The 22,479-nt window shown below is 37.9% G+C and overlaps 2 protein-coding genes across 3 annotated transcripts in view; one reads left to right on the top strand and one right to left on the bottom strand.

Moving 5' to 3' along the window:
- Positions 1 to 1,020: 1,020 nt before the first annotated feature.
- Positions 1,021 to 22,479, bottom strand: part of GFM1 (G elongation factor mitochondrial 1) — a 43,471-nt gene continuing 22,012 nt past the window's right edge. For both annotated transcript variants that reach the window (XM_002918809.4, XM_034663828.1), the window contains exons 12-18: positions 22,201 to 22,338; positions 21,245 to 21,327; positions 10,822 to 10,984; positions 8,653 to 8,797; positions 2,923 to 3,083; positions 2,206 to 2,259; positions 1,021 to 2,060 (exon numbers count right to left, since the gene is read on the bottom strand). In XM_002918809.4, coding sequence (XP_002918855.2) covers positions 1,929 to 2,060; positions 2,206 to 2,259; positions 2,923 to 3,083; positions 8,653 to 8,797; positions 10,822 to 10,984; positions 21,245 to 21,327; positions 22,201 to 22,338 — 876 coding nt within the window. In that variant the 3' untranslated portion in view covers positions 1,021 to 1,928. The remainder of the gene's footprint in view (positions 2,061 to 2,205; positions 2,260 to 2,922; positions 3,084 to 8,652; positions 8,798 to 10,821; positions 10,985 to 21,244; positions 21,328 to 22,200; positions 22,339 to 22,479) is intronic.
- Positions 14,984 to 21,217, top strand: LXN (latexin). Its single transcript, XM_002918810.4, has 6 exons — positions 14,984 to 15,315; positions 16,609 to 16,671; positions 17,783 to 17,960; positions 18,257 to 18,393; positions 20,553 to 20,615; positions 20,887 to 21,217. Exons 1-6 carry the CDS (start codon positions 15,187 to 15,189, stop codon positions 20,983 to 20,985), a joined length of 669 nt encoding a protein of 222 aa, XP_002918856.1. The 5' UTR covers positions 14,984 to 15,186; the 3' UTR covers positions 20,986 to 21,217.

Consider the following 22,479-nt stretch of genomic DNA (forward strand, 5'->3'; position numbering starts at 1 on the left):
TAGGTTTTTTTCTGATGCTCTATCTTTATAAGCAGAATGTTAAACAAGTTAAAAACACATCAAAACTTACCTTAGTTTCAATATTCCTAACAGTTGGTATACTAGCCAAAGAAACTACTAAATTCCAGGAAGGTATTTCCTCAACAGGAACAATTTTCAAAGTCACTGTCAACAGCTTGAGATGCTGATGAAATGCCAAAGCCAATACTATTCAGGCCTAATGGTACTACAGCCACAGACATATTCATGGGGAAAATGCACTCGGGTTCATGAATACAACTAATTATCAACTTGAAAATTTAGCAAGCGGGGGGCGCCTGGGTGGCATAGCAGTTAAGCGTCTGCCTTCGGCTCAGGGCGTGATCCTGGCGTTATGGGATCGAGCCCCACATCAGGCTCCTCTGATATGAGCCTGCTTCTTCCTCTCCCACTCCCCCTGCTTGTGTTCCCTCTCTGGCTGGCTGTCTCTATCTCTGTCGAATAAATAAATTAAAAAAAANAAAAAAAAAAAAACAGAAAAAAAAAAAAAAGAAAATTTAGCAAGCTGTGTGGTGCTGGACAAGTTACTTAACCTGCTTCGTGCTCTGCTTCTTCTATTACAAAATAGACAATAGTAATAGTACCCACTTTCACAGGGCTGTGAAAACTAAATTAAGTGCACTTAAAGCATTTAGCAGATGCTTTGAAAACATGCTCAATACTTTAAAAGATCTTTTTGTAGAAACCTTAAGTTATAAAGCCAAATCTGTAAATCAAGAAAAAGAAAGGAATTTAAAACCATTATTTTATTTCTATTATCCACTAAGAGAGAGGACCAGGAAATGCCTGGCCCATCAGATGATTTTGGGGTGAAGTAACCCTAAACAACATGGTAGAACTGTCCAGGAAAGTCCAACCTATTCTAGAAACAAACACTTAACATCTGTTCTTTCATAATGTCAATGAATACAATATACGATAAATTCCAACACACTCAAATTCAATTAGCGTTTACCAGGTGAATGAAACTGACCAGGCAGCAACTATGTAAATTATATTTTATTATTCAGAGTTGCAGAAACATTAAAATGAACATAGGTAAGAACAGCAATATGCAAGGGTCTGCTTTTCATTTTAAAATGTCCACAAGAAACTAACACAAAAACAGGCATTTACAAATTTACAGAAGCCACAAACTGAAGCAATCACCTATATAAAAAACACCTAGAAATTTACTAGCCATTGTAATATCCCAATGAAGAATCTGAAAAATGCTCTCTGTTAAGAACATATGAAATCCACTCTTAAACGAAAAACTCTTGTTCAAGTGTGCGTTGGTGGTATAGCGGCGAGCGCAGCTGCCTCCACAAAAGCCTGCTCATTAAAAGAGGCCACTCCCAAGTGTCAGGATATAAGCCATTCACTTTCAAATTACTGTTTAGCAAAACAATAATTTAAAAAAAATTTAAATATAGAGGTATGAGAATAGACAAACAGACAAAGCAAAGATGACAAAATAAATTATTATGTGATGAACAAACTGTTAACAAGGTTGTTCATTATTGAGTCTAGATGGAAGGTATAGGCCTGTTCTCTGTACTGTCTTTTTCGGCCTTTCTATATGGCGAAAATTCTTAGCATAAAAAATTCGGAAAGGAAGTATACATACCATTCTAAGCTTAGAAGTATAACTGAAATCAGTCTCTTCTTCCTTAGATATTAAATATATTTCAGTAACAATCGTATTTTGTTTGAGGTTTTTCAATGAACTGTAAGACCAACCCACAGAGTTGGGACATACGTATAATTACCTTTGACTCTAACAGAAGCTCCTGAATATAACAGGAAGGGCTTCTGCAATGTTTCCGCCTGATTCATTCCCCCAAATCCACTGAAGTATACAGATCTTGCAGAGTCAGTTACAGCTAGTCAACTTAAAGTGAGGAAAGTTAGTTCTTGGCTTTTCCTTTTTTTACAGGAAGTTGACCTGTAGCTTCTAAGTACTTATTGATGAGGTCTTCCTGTGTAGATGGTGAACAGGGCTGGTATCTGCAGTACTCCATTGTGTATTCTCCCTTTCCCTAAGGAGTTAAAAAACAACAGAGATTTTGTTTGTTTTGGTACATCTACCAAGGAAAAGTCACGCAAAGACAGGATTTCACACACCTGAGCACTGTGTAGGGTGGTTTCTTAAAGAGCACTTGAGTAAAGTTTACACCTGCTTACCTCTGTGCATGACCTAAGCTCTGTGGAATAACCAAACATATCGTTTAGAGGGACCTGAAAACAAACACAGTAGATATTTTAGTATTACTTATTGAAAAATATTTGAGAAAAGTACAAGAAAGCCTTAGGCATTTAATTCCTTTAAACTTAGGTTTCTACTAACCACTCTTGATTTAAAAGAATTAAAAGCCAGAGATGTATATTTTTCTTTTACTGAAAGTAAAAATCTTATTTAAAAATAATTTAACGTGACAGTCACAACTAGAAACCCAAACTTTCTGTTTCACAGGGTGGACACCACTGACAGCCTTCCCCGCTCATACCCACTCCACACTCTGGCTGCAGCTCAAACATGGAGAAGTGTTTCTTCTGTGAAAAGGCTAATACAACTTTCCTCTGGACCCTCAGTAATATGCTGACAGTAGTGTCTTCTAGGAGGCCTTCTGTAATGTGATATACACTTTCTCCCATGAGATTTAAGTAAAGTACTGGCAATGGAACTCAATATTCTCCAGTAAATCAGAGATAACATGATAAAGAGGCTATACAAATGAAACTTACGATGAGAAAGATAACTTTCATACATCTAAGAAAATGACATATTCATAAATGCCCACATAAATCTTATTTTTAGCTTTTGCATTTAAGAGTTGCTCTAAACAGCAAATTATAGAAAGGTTACTAAAAGCAAGACTGTCAGTGACCAATAGTACTTACATCTGCATACAGTGTAAAATAGTCTTCAATCCCATCTTGCCCTGTGATTACCCCATGGCGCCGGTTAATTCCCGCAATCACAGGTCCATGGAATTCATTTGGGGCTATAACTTCCACAGACATAATAGGTTCAAGAATACATAATGTTGCATTTTCCAAAGCTGGGTTAAGAAAAAAAAGACACGTTTATTAATCTTTAAACAAATGGGAACTCTTCCCTACCCAGATATACAAAAGGGAGAGTGCTCTCCAAAGGCACACACGAGTGGTGAGGTTAAAATATTTGATCTGGACTCTTTTTTCTAGAAGCAGTAATAGTCACTCTCCTAAATGCAAATTCCAGTAAGACAACACTTAATTACAGTATTAATATTTCTATTACTATATTTTTATCCTTAAACATTACTAAGCTGCAGAGAATATAAAAGGGGTCTTCAAACAACATTCAATCAACTCCTTTACCATCTAAATTATCCGGTTGAGGGTTACTTATTCTTTCTGAATACTTTCAGGAGTAAAGACACTCACTGTTAAGTCTTTGACCAGGTAAACCAATTCTTTCTGGTTGGTCCCTGGAAGACAATTATTTTTAACAATAAGAGAATAATTTTTATCATATATTTGGAGACAAAAATCAAGTCACACCTGAGTTCTGTCTTTCCTTTTCTAGATTAAACAATTTCAACATGTTACTGAGAATCAGAAGACCAAGTCTCTGGTTTCTGCTCTGACTCAAACAAGTTATAGATGCCTTTTAGAAAAACAAAAGGTGTCCAGCCCTCAAGTTTCTTCACCTACAAAATAAAGACACTGGATGTGAAGAGACATTTAAGCACTAAAAATGTGTCCCAGCTTATTTTTATCCACCTTACTACATAACCAGAGCACTTCTTATTGTGACAAATGCTGACTGAGGGTTATGTTTAACAAAGTGGAGAGAATATAGTTACACTTCGAACATTCATATTTAATTTGCATGTTACGGTAGTGTGTAGTAGTACTTCAGCCTCGGACCGAATTCTCTCTAAATAAAGACTTTAAGCAAAACACAGAAAAGATGAAAAAATATTTTAAGATAATCAGAGCTTTCCAGGCATCAATTTCTTTATACTAAATTAATCGGCAATCATTCTTGCATATTATTAAAGCACTTCTCCTAAAGACACTATTAGCTTAAGTGGAATAATTTTAAGAACAGCAATTTAATATGCTTGGATTTCTTTGAAAAATTTTCTAATTCAAATCATAGCTCAGACTTACCTTTGACTAATTAGTCCTAATCAGTGAATTTTATTCTACAAAGAGAAATAACTAAACTTGGTAGACTCCTAAGCTTCCTCAGCTAAGCCCCAAAGAACCCTGCACAGACGTCTAACGCAGCAGACTGACAATTCGGGACTGTAGAAACAGCTCTATTTCTTGTAACGTCTTGGGTTATCACAACAGCAGAGCTTCCCTGGCTCTAAATAAATGCAATCAATGCAGAAGACGACACCCAGAAAGACAGACGTGAGCAGACATATTTTCAGTACACATTACCTAGTGTTTACAATCAGTCCGTGATACAAAAGAGCTAGCCTGTGAAAGGGTCATATTTTAAAGGGAAGAAGGGCAGCTATACACACACTGTCCATCACTTAGTTGCTGAGGGTGTTCAGTCCAGTTCTCAGTGTCGTATTCTCTCACGCTGCTCCTTTCCTTTCAACTCCCTCTCTCTCCATAAATTCACCTCGGGACTCACTTCCAAAGAATCTTGTCCTTATTCATGCCTTCTTCTAACCCACTGTGACAACACTCTGGAGTGAATTCACCCTGCCGTATTCAACAGTCACATGGCCCCCACTCCCAAAAGCTATGTTTCCTCAAGCAGATCCATGTGCTCTATGGCTTTTTAAGACAGCAGGTAAAAATACCAACATCATCATAGAACTTTTAAGCCCGAAGTGGTGAGAAGAGGCGGTAATATTTTTATTCCTAGCCCACTAGGAATACCGTTGATAACACCAGGACAGGTGTTGAAGAGGCCGTATGAGGTGGTGTTCAAGGGCTAGGACTCCGGGCTGGGTTTGACTCTCAGCTCCACCACTATCATGTAATCTTGAGCCATTCGATTAACCACTCTGAGCCCTAATTTTCTCAACTGTAAGGTCACTGTGAACGTAAGATATGATAATTCATGTACTCAGCATAATACACAGCACATAAGTGATCAATAAATGTTATTATGAGCACTCCAAGACAAGAAGCTAGGGAATGGTGGCATGGCACAGTACCAGGTCAAAGGTAATATGAAGGAAAGACTGACGAGCATTCACTGCCCAAGTATGCACGTGTAAGTGTTTTCAAATACACTCTTATATATTTAATTTTATATGCTCTCATATAATGTTATGGAATTACACTCTCCAAGCAGCCTGGGGGAAGTTCCTACAACTTGCGCATTTCCACATAGCAAGTACGGAGCAGAGCTGGGATTTCATCTCCAAGCGCATCACATAATGGGGCAGAGATCAAAGAAGGGGTGCTGTCAAGTTAAATGAGCTAACCTTTACTTCTAGGTCTTTATTTCCCTTATGAGAGTGGCTACAAGTTTGGGCTTTTGGAGGAGACCAAGCACAGTGCTCTAAAACCTGGCCACAGAAAACAACGGCAATGGTCACATGTGTAAGGTGAAACGTGCCCAAACAGAACATTCAATTCTAGATTCAGTTTTAGTTACATCACTGATTAATTATCGGGGACGAAGTTTAAACTGTGACCCAACACAGTTCCAGTTTTCATTTTTTTAATGAAAAAATAGAATCTGAACTATTTTTCTTCCAATTTTGATAATAGAGAACGGCTCATTAAGTCTAAGCTATTCTGATACGGGGCTCATTTATCGACATTTTCACCCCAAAACTCTCAGATGGCATTCAATAAGGTTTATGCATGAAAAGCTGATTTTCTTACTGAACTAAGAAAAGTTCCTTTCAGCCTATACACTTCTTTCTATTATGCGTGACTGAATAACAGATGAAGAAACAGCAAAGTAATTCATCTTTCATGCTAGCACCCTGATTTGTACATGTTTACCTGGCCAAAAAAAAAAAAAAATTCTCAATTACTATCTAGTGCTTTTCCTTTGCACACCCACCAGGCAGTTAATCATAATTAATGTCTGTACACTTAAATAATTAAAAGTAAATGGCGCATATTTATCTGTTTAGTTAATATTCATAGATATACAGACTGTTTTCATGGATGCATATGTGTAAATTATGGGCATATACATCCACATTTAATTATATTTCCTACAGGAGCAATTAAAAAGATGATGAGACTCTCTGTTAAATGACAACCATACAGATTATCTGGCTTTGTGTAAACTCTATCTCCAGAAGAGCTACTGATTTCCAGTCAAGAACCAGCATAGAACAACTGGTGATTTCTAATGTAGCTGCACTTGTAGAAAGTATCACAATATGTATATATCAAATAATCACGTGTACACCTAAAATATCTCACAATTTTGTCAATTCCACTGCAATAAAGCTTTAAAAGAAGTACAAAAGTGATTACAACTAGTTTGTCTAGTTTAAGATTTACTGAAGTGGTAAACACCCTAGATGGCAAAAGAGGCAGGTGTTTTAATGTGAATCATGCCTAAGAAAATCTTATTTTCTTTGTGACTTAATTTCCCTTTTTCCTATTAACACAATCTTCAGATTATGATAAGATTTCCAGATCACAGATTTCAACTGCATTTTTAACAGAGAGGTGGCATAAAGAAAATGAAGAGTTTTCTCTCCCTTTCACAACTGAGAAACTAAACACAAATTACTAACAGTTGCCATTAGTTTAAGTAATATAAGGACTTAGCAACCTGGTCAAGAAATGAGCAACCTTTTCCAACCACTGCCCCACACCTGATCAGACATGCAAACAGAAAAACAATACAAAGTCCAAAATTCATTAAGAATCAATCAATAAAATTGTGATTTACAGAATGCTTAAACAGTATTATGATTTATCTAATTTTTACTGTCCATTTTGACCCCCTCTTTGATAAAAATGTTCCTGAAATGTTTTGTAAATCCTAATATAATTCTCCTGTGTAAAGATACTTATGGGGGCGTCTGGGTGGCACAGCGGTTGGGCGTCTGCCTTCGGCTCGGGGCGTGATCCCGGCGTTATGGGATCGAGCCCCACATCAGGCTCCTCCGCTATGAGCCTGCTTCTTCCTCTCCCCACCCCCTGCTTGTGTTCCCTCTCTCGCTGGCTGTCTCTATCTCTGTCAAATAAATAAATAAAATCTTTTAAAAAAAAGATACTTATGGACATTATTAATAATGAATATGGAAGAGATGACAAAGGGAATACATTTTCTGCATTCAGGATACAAGTTTTGAGTTCCTTCGTTGAATAAGCCTGATGTCAAATTGCTGTTTATTTGCTTTTCTCTTTTAAAAACAATGAATCAAATATACTTGCAATTGTTTAGGTTTCTGGTTCATTAGGGTTTTAATACACTGGTTATTCTGTGTGGAAAAGGTTGAAATTCCAGCAGTTTAGCAAGAGTTCTGCGCTGTAAATAAAGTTTATTGAGCTCCTTCAAAATATGGTGTCATTCTCAAAATGCCTAAAAGCCTACAATGTCACACATTACAAAAATTACTTACAAATTTATGGATTTCCTGACATCTGATTAAGTCACTAAAATAGCACGTGACTGTAATGTTTCTATAAAATATTTCTTAGTACTCCAAGCACATCTATCTTCTTTATTAAAAACACAATAGCCATGGGGCGCCTGGGTGGCTCAGTCGTTGAGCCTGCCTTCAGCTCAGGTCATGATCCCAGCGTTCAGGGATCGAGCCCTGCATCGGGTTCCCTGCTCAGCGGGAAGCCCACTTCTCCCTCTCACACTCTCCCTGCTTGTGTTCCCTCTTTCGCTGTCCTCTCTGTCAAATAAATACATAAAATCTTTAAAAAACAAAACACACAAAGCCAAAATATGGAAAAAGCCCAGATGTCCTTAGACAGACGAATGGATAAAGATGTGGCATGCATACACACACACACATTATCACACACACAATGGAATATGACTCAGCCATCAAAAAGAATGAAATCTTGAGGGTATTACGGTAAGTGAAAGTCAGAGAAAGTCAAATATCATGATTTCACTCATATGTGGAATTTAAGAAACAAAACAGATGAACACAGGAGCAGGGGGGGAATAACATAAGGTGAGATCAGAGAGGGAGGTAAACCATAAGAGACTTAATTAAGGTAACAAACCTGAGGGCTGCTGAAGGGGTGGTGGGTAGGGGATGGGGTAATTGGGTGATGGGCATTAAGGAGGGCACATGATGGAATGAGCACTGGGTGTTATATGCAACTGATGAATCACTAAACTATCTCTGAAGCTAATAATATCCCATATGCTGATTTTTTTAAAGTGGCAAAAAAACAGAACTTACAGATCATCTATAAATTTAAGCATATGAAAAATACTAGATAATTTAGGAGAACAAGGCAGACTTTTAATTTCATAAGAGAGAGAACACAGTAATCTACCCTCACTTCAATTCTATAAATATTTGCCCAGAACCTGCCATGTTTCTTGGTGGGCTGCCTAGTACTCTAAGGGGACAAGACTAAAACACCGCACTGCGTTCTGAGTCTCTGATGCTCTATCAGGGAAAACAGACACAGGGCTGCAGAAAGTGCCGGAACACACAGTACCTTGTTTAAGAGCACCTTCTCCTGCGCGGATGAAAGAGATTTCGTTGGAATCAACCATGTGGTGCGCCCCATCCTGCAGGACAAACCGGAGCCCGGACAGCTTGTGACCAGAGAGAGGGCCTTTCTCACAGGCATCCAAAAACCCCTGTTAACAAATGAACACAACTTCCAGAGTCAGTGGATTTCACCCGCAGCTGAATTATCAAGAATACTCACACATTTTACTGTTCAGAAGTTAAGCGTTTTTATGAATACTACATTTCACCCCTCAGAAAAGAAGTTTTTAAAAAGTTGAGCAGCTTAACTAAGTTTTATTATTGTGGCATCTAGACGAACAATCCCTTGGAAAAGCATATCACTTAAAGGTGTGAGCTGGTTTGAAAGCGATGCTGATAGTGCTAACACTTCACATCTTCAGGAATTACTTACCTCTCACCCATCATACAGACAGCCTGCTCTCAATTTTATAAGGAGGGAACAGAGGAAAGGCAAGTGAGAGTACCTCCATCAAACCTGGCACTGACTCAACGGCTGCGCCCTGAGCTCCCACTATACACCCATCGCTGCTTTGCCTCATTGGCAGATGACTACATTATGGCTTTGGTGTTGCACACGTCAGTAAGAACTGGAATTAATTCAAAAGCAAGTTCACTTTTTCTAATGCAGTTCTTTTTTAAAAAAAACAGCTTCATTGAAGTATGACTGATACACAATAAACTAAACATATTTTAAAAGTACAATTTGATAAGTTCGCAATTCTTTTTCAGTCCCTTCAACATTCGTAGACCTCCCACAATTCAAGTTCGTTTTTCTTGGCAAACAATCCCATCGCTGCACATACAGTACAATGTATTTCTGACACTGCAAAACTACAAACTCTGTATGTTGAAAAAATATAAGCTCTCCTTCACCTACATTAATCTTGGAGAATGGAAGATAACTTAAAAGTATGACAGGGACAAAATACTGTCTTGAAACAAAGTTTAATGAACGAAATCACTAATCACAAAAAAATGCTACCACCAAACGAAAATTATAATCTATTAGTAAAGATTTCTAAGTTAAAAGGGTAAATGAAAACCTAAAATCTCAATGTATGAGAACAGACTGTTGAAGTTTTACAACAGTCTTAAAGCCAGTGACCTAGGAAGCAAACAAAACACTAACCTCTTACATGTGCAAAGCACTTCACAATTTACAAAGAAATGTCAGAGTATTATCTGATCCTCAAGTTGGTGAGGTTCAGGCTTAAATTTTTTATTTACTCTCAGTTTACAAATGAAGAAACTGGCTCTGAACACCATGATTTACCAAAAAGCACATTAATCAGCAGCAGAGATGATAGGAGAAATCAGATGTTGGGAATCTTAACGAATGATTATGCCACTAAAACAATAAACTTTAAACTTTCATAAATCCCTAACGACTGCTACAAATTTTGTTGATTGCAATTTACAAAGTAGATTAAATTTATCAAAAGAAATAGAATAACTATGATTAAGAAACAGAATGAGGGGTACCTGAGTGGCTCAGTTGGTTAAGCATTCAACTCTTGATTTCAGCTCAGGTCACTATCTCAGGGTCGTGAGATCAAGCCCTCTATCAGGCTCTGCACTGGGCACAGAGCCTGCTTAAGATTTTCTCTCTCTCTCCCTCTGCCCCCTAGAAGAGTGCTTTACAGATGAAAAATGCTTAATAAATATTTGCTAAGTGCATGTCTTTAAAAGCTCCTGTAATTTTGAGACGGTTGGACTATGAGAAAGCAAATAAGCCCTCTTAGAGAAAGAACTGCTTTGTTTTGGAAAATGAAATAAAGAAAACAAAAAACCAGAATGAGTTCCCCTCGATATCACAGCATGTATTTATAGCTCTTCAATATAATGAATTGAAGATTCTAAATCATATGGAAAGCTTAACAATCAGATAAAGAAGCAGGGCTGTAACTAAAATGAACCGTGGAAGACAATGCAACAGAAATAGGATTTGAGAGGCACCTAGCTGGCTCAGTCAGAAGAGAATGTGACTCTTGATCTTGGGGTCGTGAGTTCGAGTCCCACGTTGGGTGTAGAGATTACTTAGATAAATAAAACTTAAAGAAAAAAAAGAAATATGATTTGATACCTAATAAACTGTTTGAAAAAAATGTAATAAAGTTATTTTTGTTGTTACCTTTTCTACTGCAGGCACAAACTGCTTTGGAACATTTGACCCGAATGTTTCATCTGAAAACTCCAATTTAGTGTAGTTCTCTGGGTCCAGGGTCTCCAGTACACCTATCACTTTTCCAAACTGGCCTGCACCACCCGATTGTTTTTTATGTGTAAATTCAAACCTGAAAGTGATTTAGGAAGGGGGAAAAATCAACACAGCATTATGTTAATTACCAAAGTGAAATAATTCTTGATTTAAATGAAAAAACACATTTCACCATTTTCACTTGCTCCTTTGAATACCTTGCCATAAAATTATAAAATTTATTTAAAAGGTAATTCTTTCTTTCATGTTCTTACTTGGACGTGAGGGTGTGAGGTACAACCCCAAAGTAATCCACGGTTTTAATTCTGTCAATTCTTTACTTCACAAGCAGAGAAGTAACAGTGTTAAACGTCAGTCTAAGGTCCTTGCTCTAGTAACCTACGTTCCAAAGAGCTCGCCCTCTTCTTTTGCAATGTCTCCCTTCCCTGGGACACAGCGTTGTCTTCTTAAATCTCTACAACTAAAGACAGTTACTTGAAAATAGGAGCTCTGCAGTTAATTTACTCAGAGAGTTCCTACCTGAGTCTACTACTGGGACTTGATGGAGTGATGTAATACAAGGGAAGGGAGTTTCAGGTGGATTAATACCTGAAAGGAGTAATGGCAGAACGATGACTAACGTAAGTCAGTCACTTAAATAGACACATATACAGACAGGTCAGTGTTTACTTCGAACCACTAATGGCAAATAAATGGAATAAGCACTTTATATACATATTAAGCATTTGTAAACATACCCTATTTCCCTGAAAAATCATTTCATGAGTATCTACTGCCTGCAAAGCATTTCTTCCTTTAAACTGAAACCTCCTTCAAGACCTCAAGATGAAAGAGGCCAGCTGCTTTCAAAACTGTCTCAGATAACTGCAGGTAAATGGACACTCATGAGTGTGTTCCTACCTACAGATTAACCACCTACAGGTGGTTTGGAATTAGTAAATACTCATTTTGGTAGGCGATGCCAGCTTGGAATATGCGGGTTCCATAAAAAGCCTAAGTGTGAATGTGCCTGACTAACTGCCTTTAGTCAGTCTTCCTGTTGCCAAGAGATTCAGGAGGAGCCGAGAAAAAACAAAATGCTGAAAGGTTCGTTTTTCTGGGAGGGGAAACAACAGCTATCAGAACTAAGTGAACGAAAGCAGAAGGGAAGCGACTGCCGAAGCACCACGGAATTACTGCAGGGACTCCACAACCGTGGCCCACTGACAGATTCTGGGCTATGCACAAGTTCTCCGAGACTTTTCAAGTTTCGTTTTCAATTTGACAATAAGACAAGATCAATACAGACATACACTCACTCTGTGCTATCTATAGGGTAATCACTAACCAGGGATGTTTACATTTAAGTTAAAATTTTTTAAAAACTTAAAATTCAGATCCTCGGTTGCACTAGTCCCATTTTAGGTGGTTAACAGTCAAAGCGGCTACAGTATAGGGCAGCACAGAGAACATTTCCAGCACTGCCCTGCAGGACCAGTTCACAAACATGTTCAGGGGCCATGTCTGAATCATAACCAAGTTGATGCCAAATAATGAAACACGTAGGTGCCAGGCTTGTACTAAGCCGTTTTTATGGATCATTTTATTTGTTCTTCACCACAAACTATGATGTGTGTACTACTTCTATCACCATTTTCAGTTGAGAAAGTAACTTGCCAAACATGATGCAGTTAGGTGGCAGAGCCAGGATGTGCACCAAAACCAATGCTCTTAATCAAACATTTTTCTAGAAGGCTAACAAGAACATAAGCTGACGTAACCTGCCAATGATAATTTCACTGAAAAAGCTGTTAGAGGGCAGCGGTACATGAAGACAGACTTTACAGTAGCTTAGAGAAGACACAGAAGAACTAAGACGTCACGTGGTAGGCAGCTCACAGGAGTGCAGGAGGTAAAAAAACCCAGGCCCCGGGCATCAGACCACTAGCATGTTGGAAAGTCAATTTTGTTTTGGCAGAATATCATCTCTCATGATAAAATTAACATTAATTAGAACGGTGTTGGGTTTTTTAGCTTTTATTATTTAAGAAAGAGAGCATGAATGGTGGGGAGAGGGAGAAGCAGACACCCCACTGAGCAGGAAGCCTGACACAGGGCTTGATCCCAGGACCCCCAAGATCATGACCTGAGCCGCAGGCAGACACTTAACGGACTGAACCACCCCGGCGCCCCATAACTGTACTGGTTTTATCTCTATTTTGTAGATTTATTTGGATTTTATAGTTGTACCAAAGTTGCAAGCTACAGACCTTTTTACTTAGCTTTATGTTCATGCAAGTTATATAAAATCATAATAATTTACCTGATCCCAGAGACCCCTAATAATTTTGTTACTTTGAAGGTAGTCCATACATTATTCAAATCTGAGGATAACAGACTTTAGACTAACCATTCATAAAGCTTTAGTAGGTAAGATTTCAAGGACTCAAGTATAGGGATAAGATTCTCTGAATGCAGTTTACTTAACATCTGGATAGGCAGTTAAATGTTTCCATGTAATCATTATACTTTGAAAAGAATATAAATTAGTATATGTGCTTTGTAAATGCCTAATATGTTACAACCTACTAACTAGCTTTGACCTACAGTGATGTATTCATAAAGCTTCAAATGGTGACTTTATCTAGGAAGCTCACATATTAAATTTCTAACAATTCTAACTAGAAATAACCAGAAGATGTTAAAGCTATCTGCAAAACTTAAAATTTCATTATCAGCAAAAAGCTCTTTCGGCATCATCAGAATGTACTCAGCCACTCTTTCCTGGACACTATCAAAGAAACATGTGATTTGAACGATTCAGACACACACACACAATGACAACCTAAGAGGATGGCTGATACATGAATGACTCACCCTCTCACGCCCAAAAAGAAAAAACTTTTTTTTTTTTTTTTTTTTTTTAGAAAGAGCCTTAAGAGGAGAAACAAATCCCTTCATCCTCTACTTACTTGACAGTGGTTGGCTAATATAACTAGAAAAACAGAAATGCCTTATTCCTTACATTTAAAAAAAAATATACTTACTCCAAATAAAGATTTTATCAGTAAATTGAAAAGGGTATTTGAGGAAGAGAACACATTACAAATACATTTTTTAGGTTTATTTTTTAAAGCACCACAACACATATGCCCACCCAAAGAACTTTCAAAGAACCGTCAAAAATCCATTTTGAGGAAAAAAGCAAAGAAACTCTATTTCCAAGCAAATGAGCTAAAGGGAAGGTTTGGGCGTACAGATAACAAGGAACTTAGCTTCCTGATCTAAAGCAAATCCAAAGCCTAAATTATAGCCCCTTCAAAGGTAAAACAAGAAGGAAATTAAGAAACCTGGAGAATGGAAATGTACTGTCTACTAAAAGGCTTACTTAAACAGCTTTAAAAACTCTTGACTTTGTTAGAAGTTACTTCAAGATAGTGCTTTAAGTTCAGTTCTTAAATATGTTTTAATTCTTAAAGTAAAAATGTCAAAGTGATTCAGAGGTTAGAAGCATGGTTTTACAGCAAAACCTCATTTTTCTAAGATTAGTAAAGGGAGAGAGGGTGCAGATGTATTGATTTCTCCTGATCCAAATTACATAATCCTCCAAATTAATGCTATCCTTTTAAATTTCTCATATCCTGATTTGGGCAGCACTGGTCCAAACCCACACAAAGGAGGGATTAACCAAGCGTGCTCCTGGAGCTCCTGGACCTCAGAGCCCGAAGGAAAAAGAAGTAACCGACTCACTACCTGGAGCTCCTTTGCACTTTGCCCTGTGCCTGACATTGGGCGTGGTGTATAAGGAAGGTGAGCTCCAGACTGCATGTGAAGTATCCAGATTTCTTCCACGGAGAGGAAACTGGAAGCCCCAGAGACACTCCATAAAGGAAAAAGCCAGAACGCCCCTCCCTGCACTTCAGTAAAGGTCACTGAAGGGAAGGATGAAGTCCCAGCCGACCTAACCCACCGACTCCCTCCCCACACCTCCACCCTCGCCAGCCGCCAGCGGGAAAGGCCAGGGCTCTCCCCCTTGCAGGAACCAGTCGGTGATGTGGGCGGCAGCAGGGCGGGGCCACAGGAGCAGCCGTGGGAGCCAGCGCCCCTGCGGCCGCTTCCTGAATCGGAAGGAGGGAAGGAGGAAGGGAGGGAGGGTAGGAGCTGGCGATCCCGCCCACACTCAGCTCGACCGAAGCGTGCCGACTTTTCCGTCTCAGCCACCCAGCAGGAGGCTGAACCAGCGGTGCACTGCTCCCGTCTGCTCCCTTAAACTTGAGCAGCCGTAAGCTCCCACCAAGAATGGAAATCCCCCCGACCCACTTCCCAGCCTCCAGGGCAGCCTCGGTGGCGGAGAACTGCATCAACTACCAGCAGGGGACCCCCCACAAGGTGTTTCTGGTGCAGACTATCAAACAAGCCAGCATGGAGGTGAGTCCAGCAGAGGGCAGTGGGCGGGCGCCTGCACCTACTCGCTTTCCTCCACTCCCGAGGGTCTCAGCCCCGTTCGCGCGACTTCCCTTCCACTCCACCCTTGCCTGTTTTGGGACTAGGTGTTGACGTCAGGTCTAGGGAAGTTAACATTTCTGGGGATAGCTGACACTCCAGGACAGCCAGGGCTGTTTGTTTTTTCTTGGAAAGTTAGAGACATAGATACGGTTTTTAATGGCACTCTTAAAAAGAAATGGAAAAATGTTCTAAATGTGAGCCGGCATTTTACCCTTTACTCAGTGAAACCCCTAGGAACCACTCAAAAGAATCCCAAAACTGCTACTATATTTCTCATCTACTACTCCAATCTGAACCAACAAAAGCTCCCATCTTCCAAACAATACTTCTTTGCCTAAACTTTAGGAACAGTCTTCATCAGACCCTTTGACCAAAATGAAGGGAGAAGCAAACAGCAAGACAAACTGACAACCAAAGTCAGAGAACAAAAACATTGTGGGCTGCTGTAAAAGATATGCTCCCTCTGGCAAAGGGTTAAATTAAATGCTTAAGGCCACAGCTGCCACTAACCAGGCTTGTTTCCATTTTACTAAAAGTAAGATTTGAGATTGTCGTTTAGTCATCTGATATAAATTTAACTGACAGTGTGTAAAAGCTGATGGGGAGTAGATGTTACTTCAAAAGTGCACCAGATAATTAACTATACACTCTTAATTGTATCTTGATTCAAAAGTGAAATACCCAAACAATTGTCTTACGGTTATAAAATTTGTTAAAGTATCACTTTGCAGGTGCACTAATGTACAAGTAAAAACAGTACTTAACATCTCTAACCACTTCGCAGTAATCTGCCCCCAAATGAAATTCACCTTCGTTGAACAGTCTTTGGAGGATACACAGAGGGCTTTTTGAAAATGTATTCAATGGTATATCCTGTTTTCTGTCTTAGAATCAAAAGGTGTTTCACCATTTCTTTTGTAGAGAATTCAGGATCATAGATCCAGAAGCTGAAGTCCTCTGATACTTGAAAGCGATTTATAACCCATTTTATATATGCCTTTATCCCACTCTTCTGTTCTCATCCAAAATAAATCTCATGAAGAACCTCCTGAGTTAGATGTTACATACATGGTGACATGCCTTTTTCAAGGTCTAAGGCTTTAATCATTTACCCTCACCAGTCAGCCCTCTGCCCCAACCAAATGAGAGTGTATTTTTCTAACAACACAAAGAACAGAGCTATTCTTGTACTAATTCATCGCATTTTCTTAACAGGATATTCCGGGAAGAGGACACAAGTATTGCCTTAAATTTTCTGTGGAAGAAATTATCCAAAAAGTAAGTGAATGTCCTTCATTATGAAATAAAATTTGACTCTATAAATATTTTGGATCACCTTTTGCAGATCAGATCATAGGATTAACTTTTTTTTTTTTTAAGTTGTGAAATCCCTGCCTTGAAAAAAATAAAGAGCACACCAGGGTCAGATTTTACTCTCTTAAAAATATATTCTGAGATACATGAAGTAATTCTATTGAGCTATTTAGAAAAGACTACACATTTCAGTTCAAATAAATTCCCTTAAAAATGTTGTATATTCTTAGGGCAGTCTGAACTTATGCCTAACATGAACAAATGAAGTGATTTACTCTCCAGTCACCATCACTTTATGTCTGCCTTTCTCATTCTGTTTTTGATTTCTTTCATTTAAAGAAAGCCAGTGCTTTTAGATATTTATGAGCAATAAAATGACCAAAATGATACCAACATGTTCAGAGGAATCTTTCGGTAATGGGGCAGGGAAAAGTTTTAAATATTATATACCTGCCAAATTACTAGTGAGATAAACTTTTTTAAAAAAGGAACTGCAATTTGTACCATAACCATTTTAGAATTTAAAAAAAAAAAGCTTGCCCTTTTGTTGAGCATAATTCAGAAGAGATACAGGCTAACAGAAGAGATGTATTAAAAGATATCTGAGCTGCTAGACAGCCATCTTTCCAAGCAGAACCAATGCTACTATTTTTTAATTTTACATCTAGATACAGAGTACTTTATCTGGGCTTGAGAATATTTCTATTATTTCAGAAGCAGAGGGTAGAGTAATAGACTTAAAAAAATAACCAAAGTCTAGAGGTAGTACATGAAGTCAGACTAAAATATGACCTTACAAATTGGACACCCCATTTATACAGAAATAATAAAGTTTTAAGATGAAATATAAGATTATGATACTTTGTAAGTTAAAAACTAAGTTGTCTATTTTAGATACCTTCAAGAAACTGGTAGGCCACACCCACTTAAATACCTCTGTAACAGATGCTCTGAAGTCAAGTTTGAAACACCATTAGGGGGCCAGCCCACACTTTCAATGTTCTATCTCAAGAATGACAATTAGGAATGGATGGCCACTTACATGTAAAGATATTTTGCAAAATGTTTCAAACAGCAAGTTACACTGAACTGTACTGCTGAAGTACTTTACCCTCTAACGGGACAAGATACTGCACCAGAAGTCAACTTCACATTTGAAGGAGAAATTGGAAAGAACCCAGATAAAGAAGATAACACATTTTATCAAAGACTCAAGTCCATGAAGGAACCACTTGAAGCACAAAATATTCCAGGTATATAAATATGGCATGGAAAAAAATTTTCAACTTTAAGATCAATATTAATTATCTGTGCTCAGAATGGTTAGATGTTAACAATATGTTGGAAATATACTGGCTTTTGCAAAAATATTTATTACCAGTCTAATTCAACAAAAAAGGGCCTTGCAAATTCACAGATCCATGGCTTAAATTATATTCTGTACACATTTGAAGGAAACTAAAACGTGACTTAGAATTTAGATTTCTTAAAGGTTAACACTGTATATATAAAATAATTCCATTTACCATTTAAATGTTTCCCTCAACAGACAGCTTTGGAAATGTATCTCCAGAAATGAAGCCAGTTCGACACTTAGCCTGGGTTGCCTGTGGTTATATAATATGGCAGAATTCTACCGAAAACACATGGTATAAAATGGTAAAAATTCAAACTGTCAAGCAAGTGGTAAGTGATTTCTAGAAAATACACTATTAACAGGGTTTTATTTTACTAAAAGTGTGATAATTCATAACTGGATAACTAGTGCTCCTTTAGTCATTTTGTATTTAAAATAGTGAACCTGGTATTTTGAAGGAGAGGTCAGTTACAACTAAAGCTAAAAAGTCGAAGCTGCCGTTTCAAGAGAGTAAGTATTGAGTTATAAATAATTTGGCATTCAGTTTTTGTGCTCACCTTAATACAGATTATATCCTTTGGTGACCTAAATTTTGTATTCACATTTCTACAGCTATGCAAATGAAACTACCTCTGCTTTTCTCCTCTATTGGAATGGTGGTGCCAGAGCTACTCAGAGACATGGCTGGCATTTTTTTGCCCCAAGGATCAGCCAGAACAAATATCTGAGCATCTTTTAATCTTTGTGAGGCATGCTGTGTATCATTTTCTTTTAAAACCCGTCTAGTCCTAATCTACAACCTCCTGTCTTACTGCTAGCCTGGTACTAAGTCTGATATGGCTATTTAAAACTGCCTCTTTCTAGTCTTTAAAGACATAAAGTCAACTTCACATTTCAGCTTTATTAATAGGTTAAAAAGAAAAAAAAAAAAAGTCAACTGTTGCTACCTAACGGATATGAAGAAAAACAGAGTGCGAAGAAACCACAACAAACAGTTTTAGTTCTATTAGAGAAAAGGACTTTCCAAATGACTTGTTTCAGCTTGCTGGAAACAAAGTGCAAGGCAGCCGGAGCACCTTTACTCCACAGGCTTTTGCAACCACTTATTAGACACCTACGGGCACTGGAGGGCAGGATACACAATCACAAGAGTTAGAATATGATGCCAAAACCTAACATAAATACCACAACAACATTTTAAGAAACAGAGCCTTTTTTTTGTTTTTTAAATTTTTGAGTAGGCTCTGCACCCAGAATGGAGTCCAGCAGAGGGCTTGAACTCACGACCCTGAGATCAAGGCCTGAGCTGAGATCAAGAGTCAGACACTTAACCGTCTGAGCCACCCAGGCATCCCAACAGAGGATTTTTTTTAATGCATTTCTGTAGACATCATCTTTGGTTACAAATTCCTATTGGGGTACTGAGGCTCAAATAATTGAGTAACAGGTCCAGGTTATAGAGGTTATACAATCATCACCATGGTTTTCTAGGCATGATTTTGTATCAAAACATGCTCAAGATAGGGCCAGAAGTTTTATGAAAGAAAACTCCTGCAACACTTCATCAAAGTTTTAAAGCATTATTAAAATTTCAGTGGAAAGGTTTACTGCACATTTATAATCGCTATTAACCAAAGGGGCCACAAGAGCTCATGCTGCCGCTCGGAGGCCAGGGCTTGTTTGAACACATTGATCATAAGCCTTAAAAAACCTTGGACAGCAATCTCTGGTGAATGTAGTTTTAAACTATGTGGATGAAGTATTTCTGTGTAGCGGATGGTATAAATACTTTATATGCCCAATAAGCAGCACACACCATATTAACTACACTCGTTACATTTCCTATTTTCAGTTTTTAAAACGAGAATTTCTATTATAAAATTGGTTTCCTTTAATGTAAGCACTCATTTCAGTAGTTTATCCCTCAAAACGATGCTTTTTTGAATAATAGAAACATTAAGGAAATCTTAAATGACGAACTTCAGATCATGATGCTTTGAAGTAGCTATCACGACTCAGAACCTAAGAAAGGATACGCAACTTCTGGAGTAACATGAAAAATCACGATTTTAAAATGTAGTTTGAAAGATAGCTTTTTTAATAACATAGTTTTTCTTTCTTTCTTTTTCTTTTTTTTTTTTTTTGAAGAGACAGAGAGTGGGCACGGGCATTGGGTAGGAAGGGCAGAGGGTGGGAGAGGGAATCTCAAGCAGGCTCCAAACCCAGTGCCAGCCCAATGCAGGGCTCCCTCTCACTACCCTGAGATCATGACCTGAGCCAAAACCAAGAGTTGGACACTTAACCGCCTAAGCCACCCAGGCGCCCCAATTTATTTATCAGGCTAAATAAATCATAACTTTCAATTTTTGTTTTTACTTATTAATTGGAAGTATTATCACCTAATAACAAAAGCTGAATTTTAAAATGAACATATCATTTTTGCCAACAATACTAGTTTCAAACACCAGGTTTTTATTTTTTATGATAGCAAAGAAATGATGACTTCATTGAGTTAGACTACACCGTTCTACTTCATGACATTGCATCTCAGGTAAAGTATATTTACCTTTATTTGATGAGACTTTGAAAACTGAGACTTGTTTTATAGCCACAGTGTATACCTTATTAATTTTGACTCTAAATCAGAATTCATGTAAATTAATATAGACACCAGGTTGAAGTATATTATACTTGTAGCCATTTAGCTTCTTTTTTGCTGTTCTTTGTAAGGACTATTTTGTCTCTAACAAAATCTAAACCCAACATTGTTTTCTTAAATGTTTTCTGAATTTTGTCATAGCATTAGTTTCCTTTACTTGCAGGAGATTATTCCTTGGCAAATGCAAGTTCTCTGGCATCCGCAGTATGGTACTAAAGTCAAACATAACAGCCGTCTGCCGAAGGAAGCACAGCTGGAATAAATGAAGACCTTAACACCAAAGTGTCAACATGCTTATCAATGATGCGTGTATGCCAGTCTTCATGATACCTAGTTTATGGGGCCAAGAAAATCCCAAAATGTCACTTTGTATAAATGTCTTCATTACAGTATAGAACTAAACAGATTCCAGACGCTATCATGATGTAAAAGCGTCCCAGCACTAATAGTGGTATGTATCTCCCATAATAAAAAGCTTCAATTCTGGCCTCACAGTATGTTTAATTGTGTTGCATACTTACGGGACAGGGGCAGTAATGGTCTCTCTAAAAGCAACTTTTGGCTTTCCTGTGACACAAGGACAGCCATATTCTCTTTCCATCCTCTAAAAAGAAGAAGGGAGATAATTTTTTGGTATACTTAAAAAAATAAACTGAAAGAAGAAAAATCATAAGAATCTTAATTACCTTTGAAGCACTCATTTAAATATGACACAAAATGATCAATCTTAAATCACTTAAGTATCTTACAAAGGTTAGATACATGACATTAAGTAATACAAGCTACTTTTAAAGATTTTATGTAAATGTTCTAATTTAGACTGTTTAACTACACTTACCTCTAATGAATCCACTAAAACTTCCGCTGTGTTTCTTATTATTACATATTCTCTGAAAGAGCCTGTGAATCTGTTGTCAGAGTCTTCTACTACCTTGACTCCAAAATATGATCACGACCAGAATTTTTAATCATAAGCCAAACAGCGTTTGCCTCCGTTCATAGATATAGAAGACCTTTTCTGTTTCCTAGGGAAAATAGAGCCCATATACTCCTTCTATTATCTAAATTCTAATGATTTTCAAGTACTGACTCGAGAAGAAAACAGGCAAGAAATGGCCTCAAGAGTGGGTCCTGGTGGGCCAACTTCCTCCGCAGGTCCCTCCCTGCAGGTTGTCTCCCTGGCTGGGACCCAACTAACCATGACCTAGGGGTGGACGGATGCTCTTACTGCAAATACTTGGAGTCTTGCTCTAGGAGTCTGCAAATGTTTTACAAATAACAGGATTTAGAATTCAAAAATACTTAATCTGTAAGAGACATAACACTTGTAACACAGTATAACACATCTGGATACAAACCAAATGTTGTCTGAAGAACCACTACTATCTTACAGTCATTAGACTGAGAATTACTAACTTGTAACAAAACACAGACATAAATAAAATGAATTTAAGTCAACTTCCTTGTTATTCATTACCTGAGCATAGATTTCTAAGTGTAATTCTCCCATTCCAGATACAATTGTCTCTTTGCTCTCAGTGTCGAAGTGGACTTTAAATGTGGGATCTTCTCTTGTAAACCTGCCAATACCTTTTGAAAATTTTTCCATATCATTCTTTAAAAAAAGAAAGTCATTACACTTTTTAGTAAACGTGATAAGCAATGGGATTGTTGAAAGAATTTTACGAAATGAAATGAAGTACATTAACAGGGCATAACAATGATCCCCATCCAGTTCCTAGGTCATACCCTTTCA

The sequence above is a fragment of the Ailuropoda melanoleuca genome, chromosome 1 (genome assembly GCF_002007445.2).
Source record: "Ailuropoda melanoleuca isolate Jingjing chromosome 1, ASM200744v2, whole genome shotgun sequence".
NCBI classification, from domain to species: domain Eukaryota; kingdom Metazoa; phylum Chordata; class Mammalia; order Carnivora; family Ursidae; genus Ailuropoda; species Ailuropoda melanoleuca.

Bases quoted from the DNA above. Each gene is read 5' to 3' on its own strand.
- LXN (XM_002918810.4), top strand. From the start codon at position 15,187: ATGGAAATCCCCCCGACCCACTTCCCAGCCTCCAGGGCAGCCTCGGTG. The intron at 18,394-20,552 runs GTAAGTGATTTC...TTTTTATGATAG, and splicing joins TTCAAACTGTCAAGCAAGTG to CAAAGAAATGATGACTTCAT. The intron at 20,616-20,886 runs GTAAAGTATATT...CTTTACTTGCAG, and splicing joins TTCATGACATTGCATCTCAG to GAGATTATTCCTTGGCAAAT.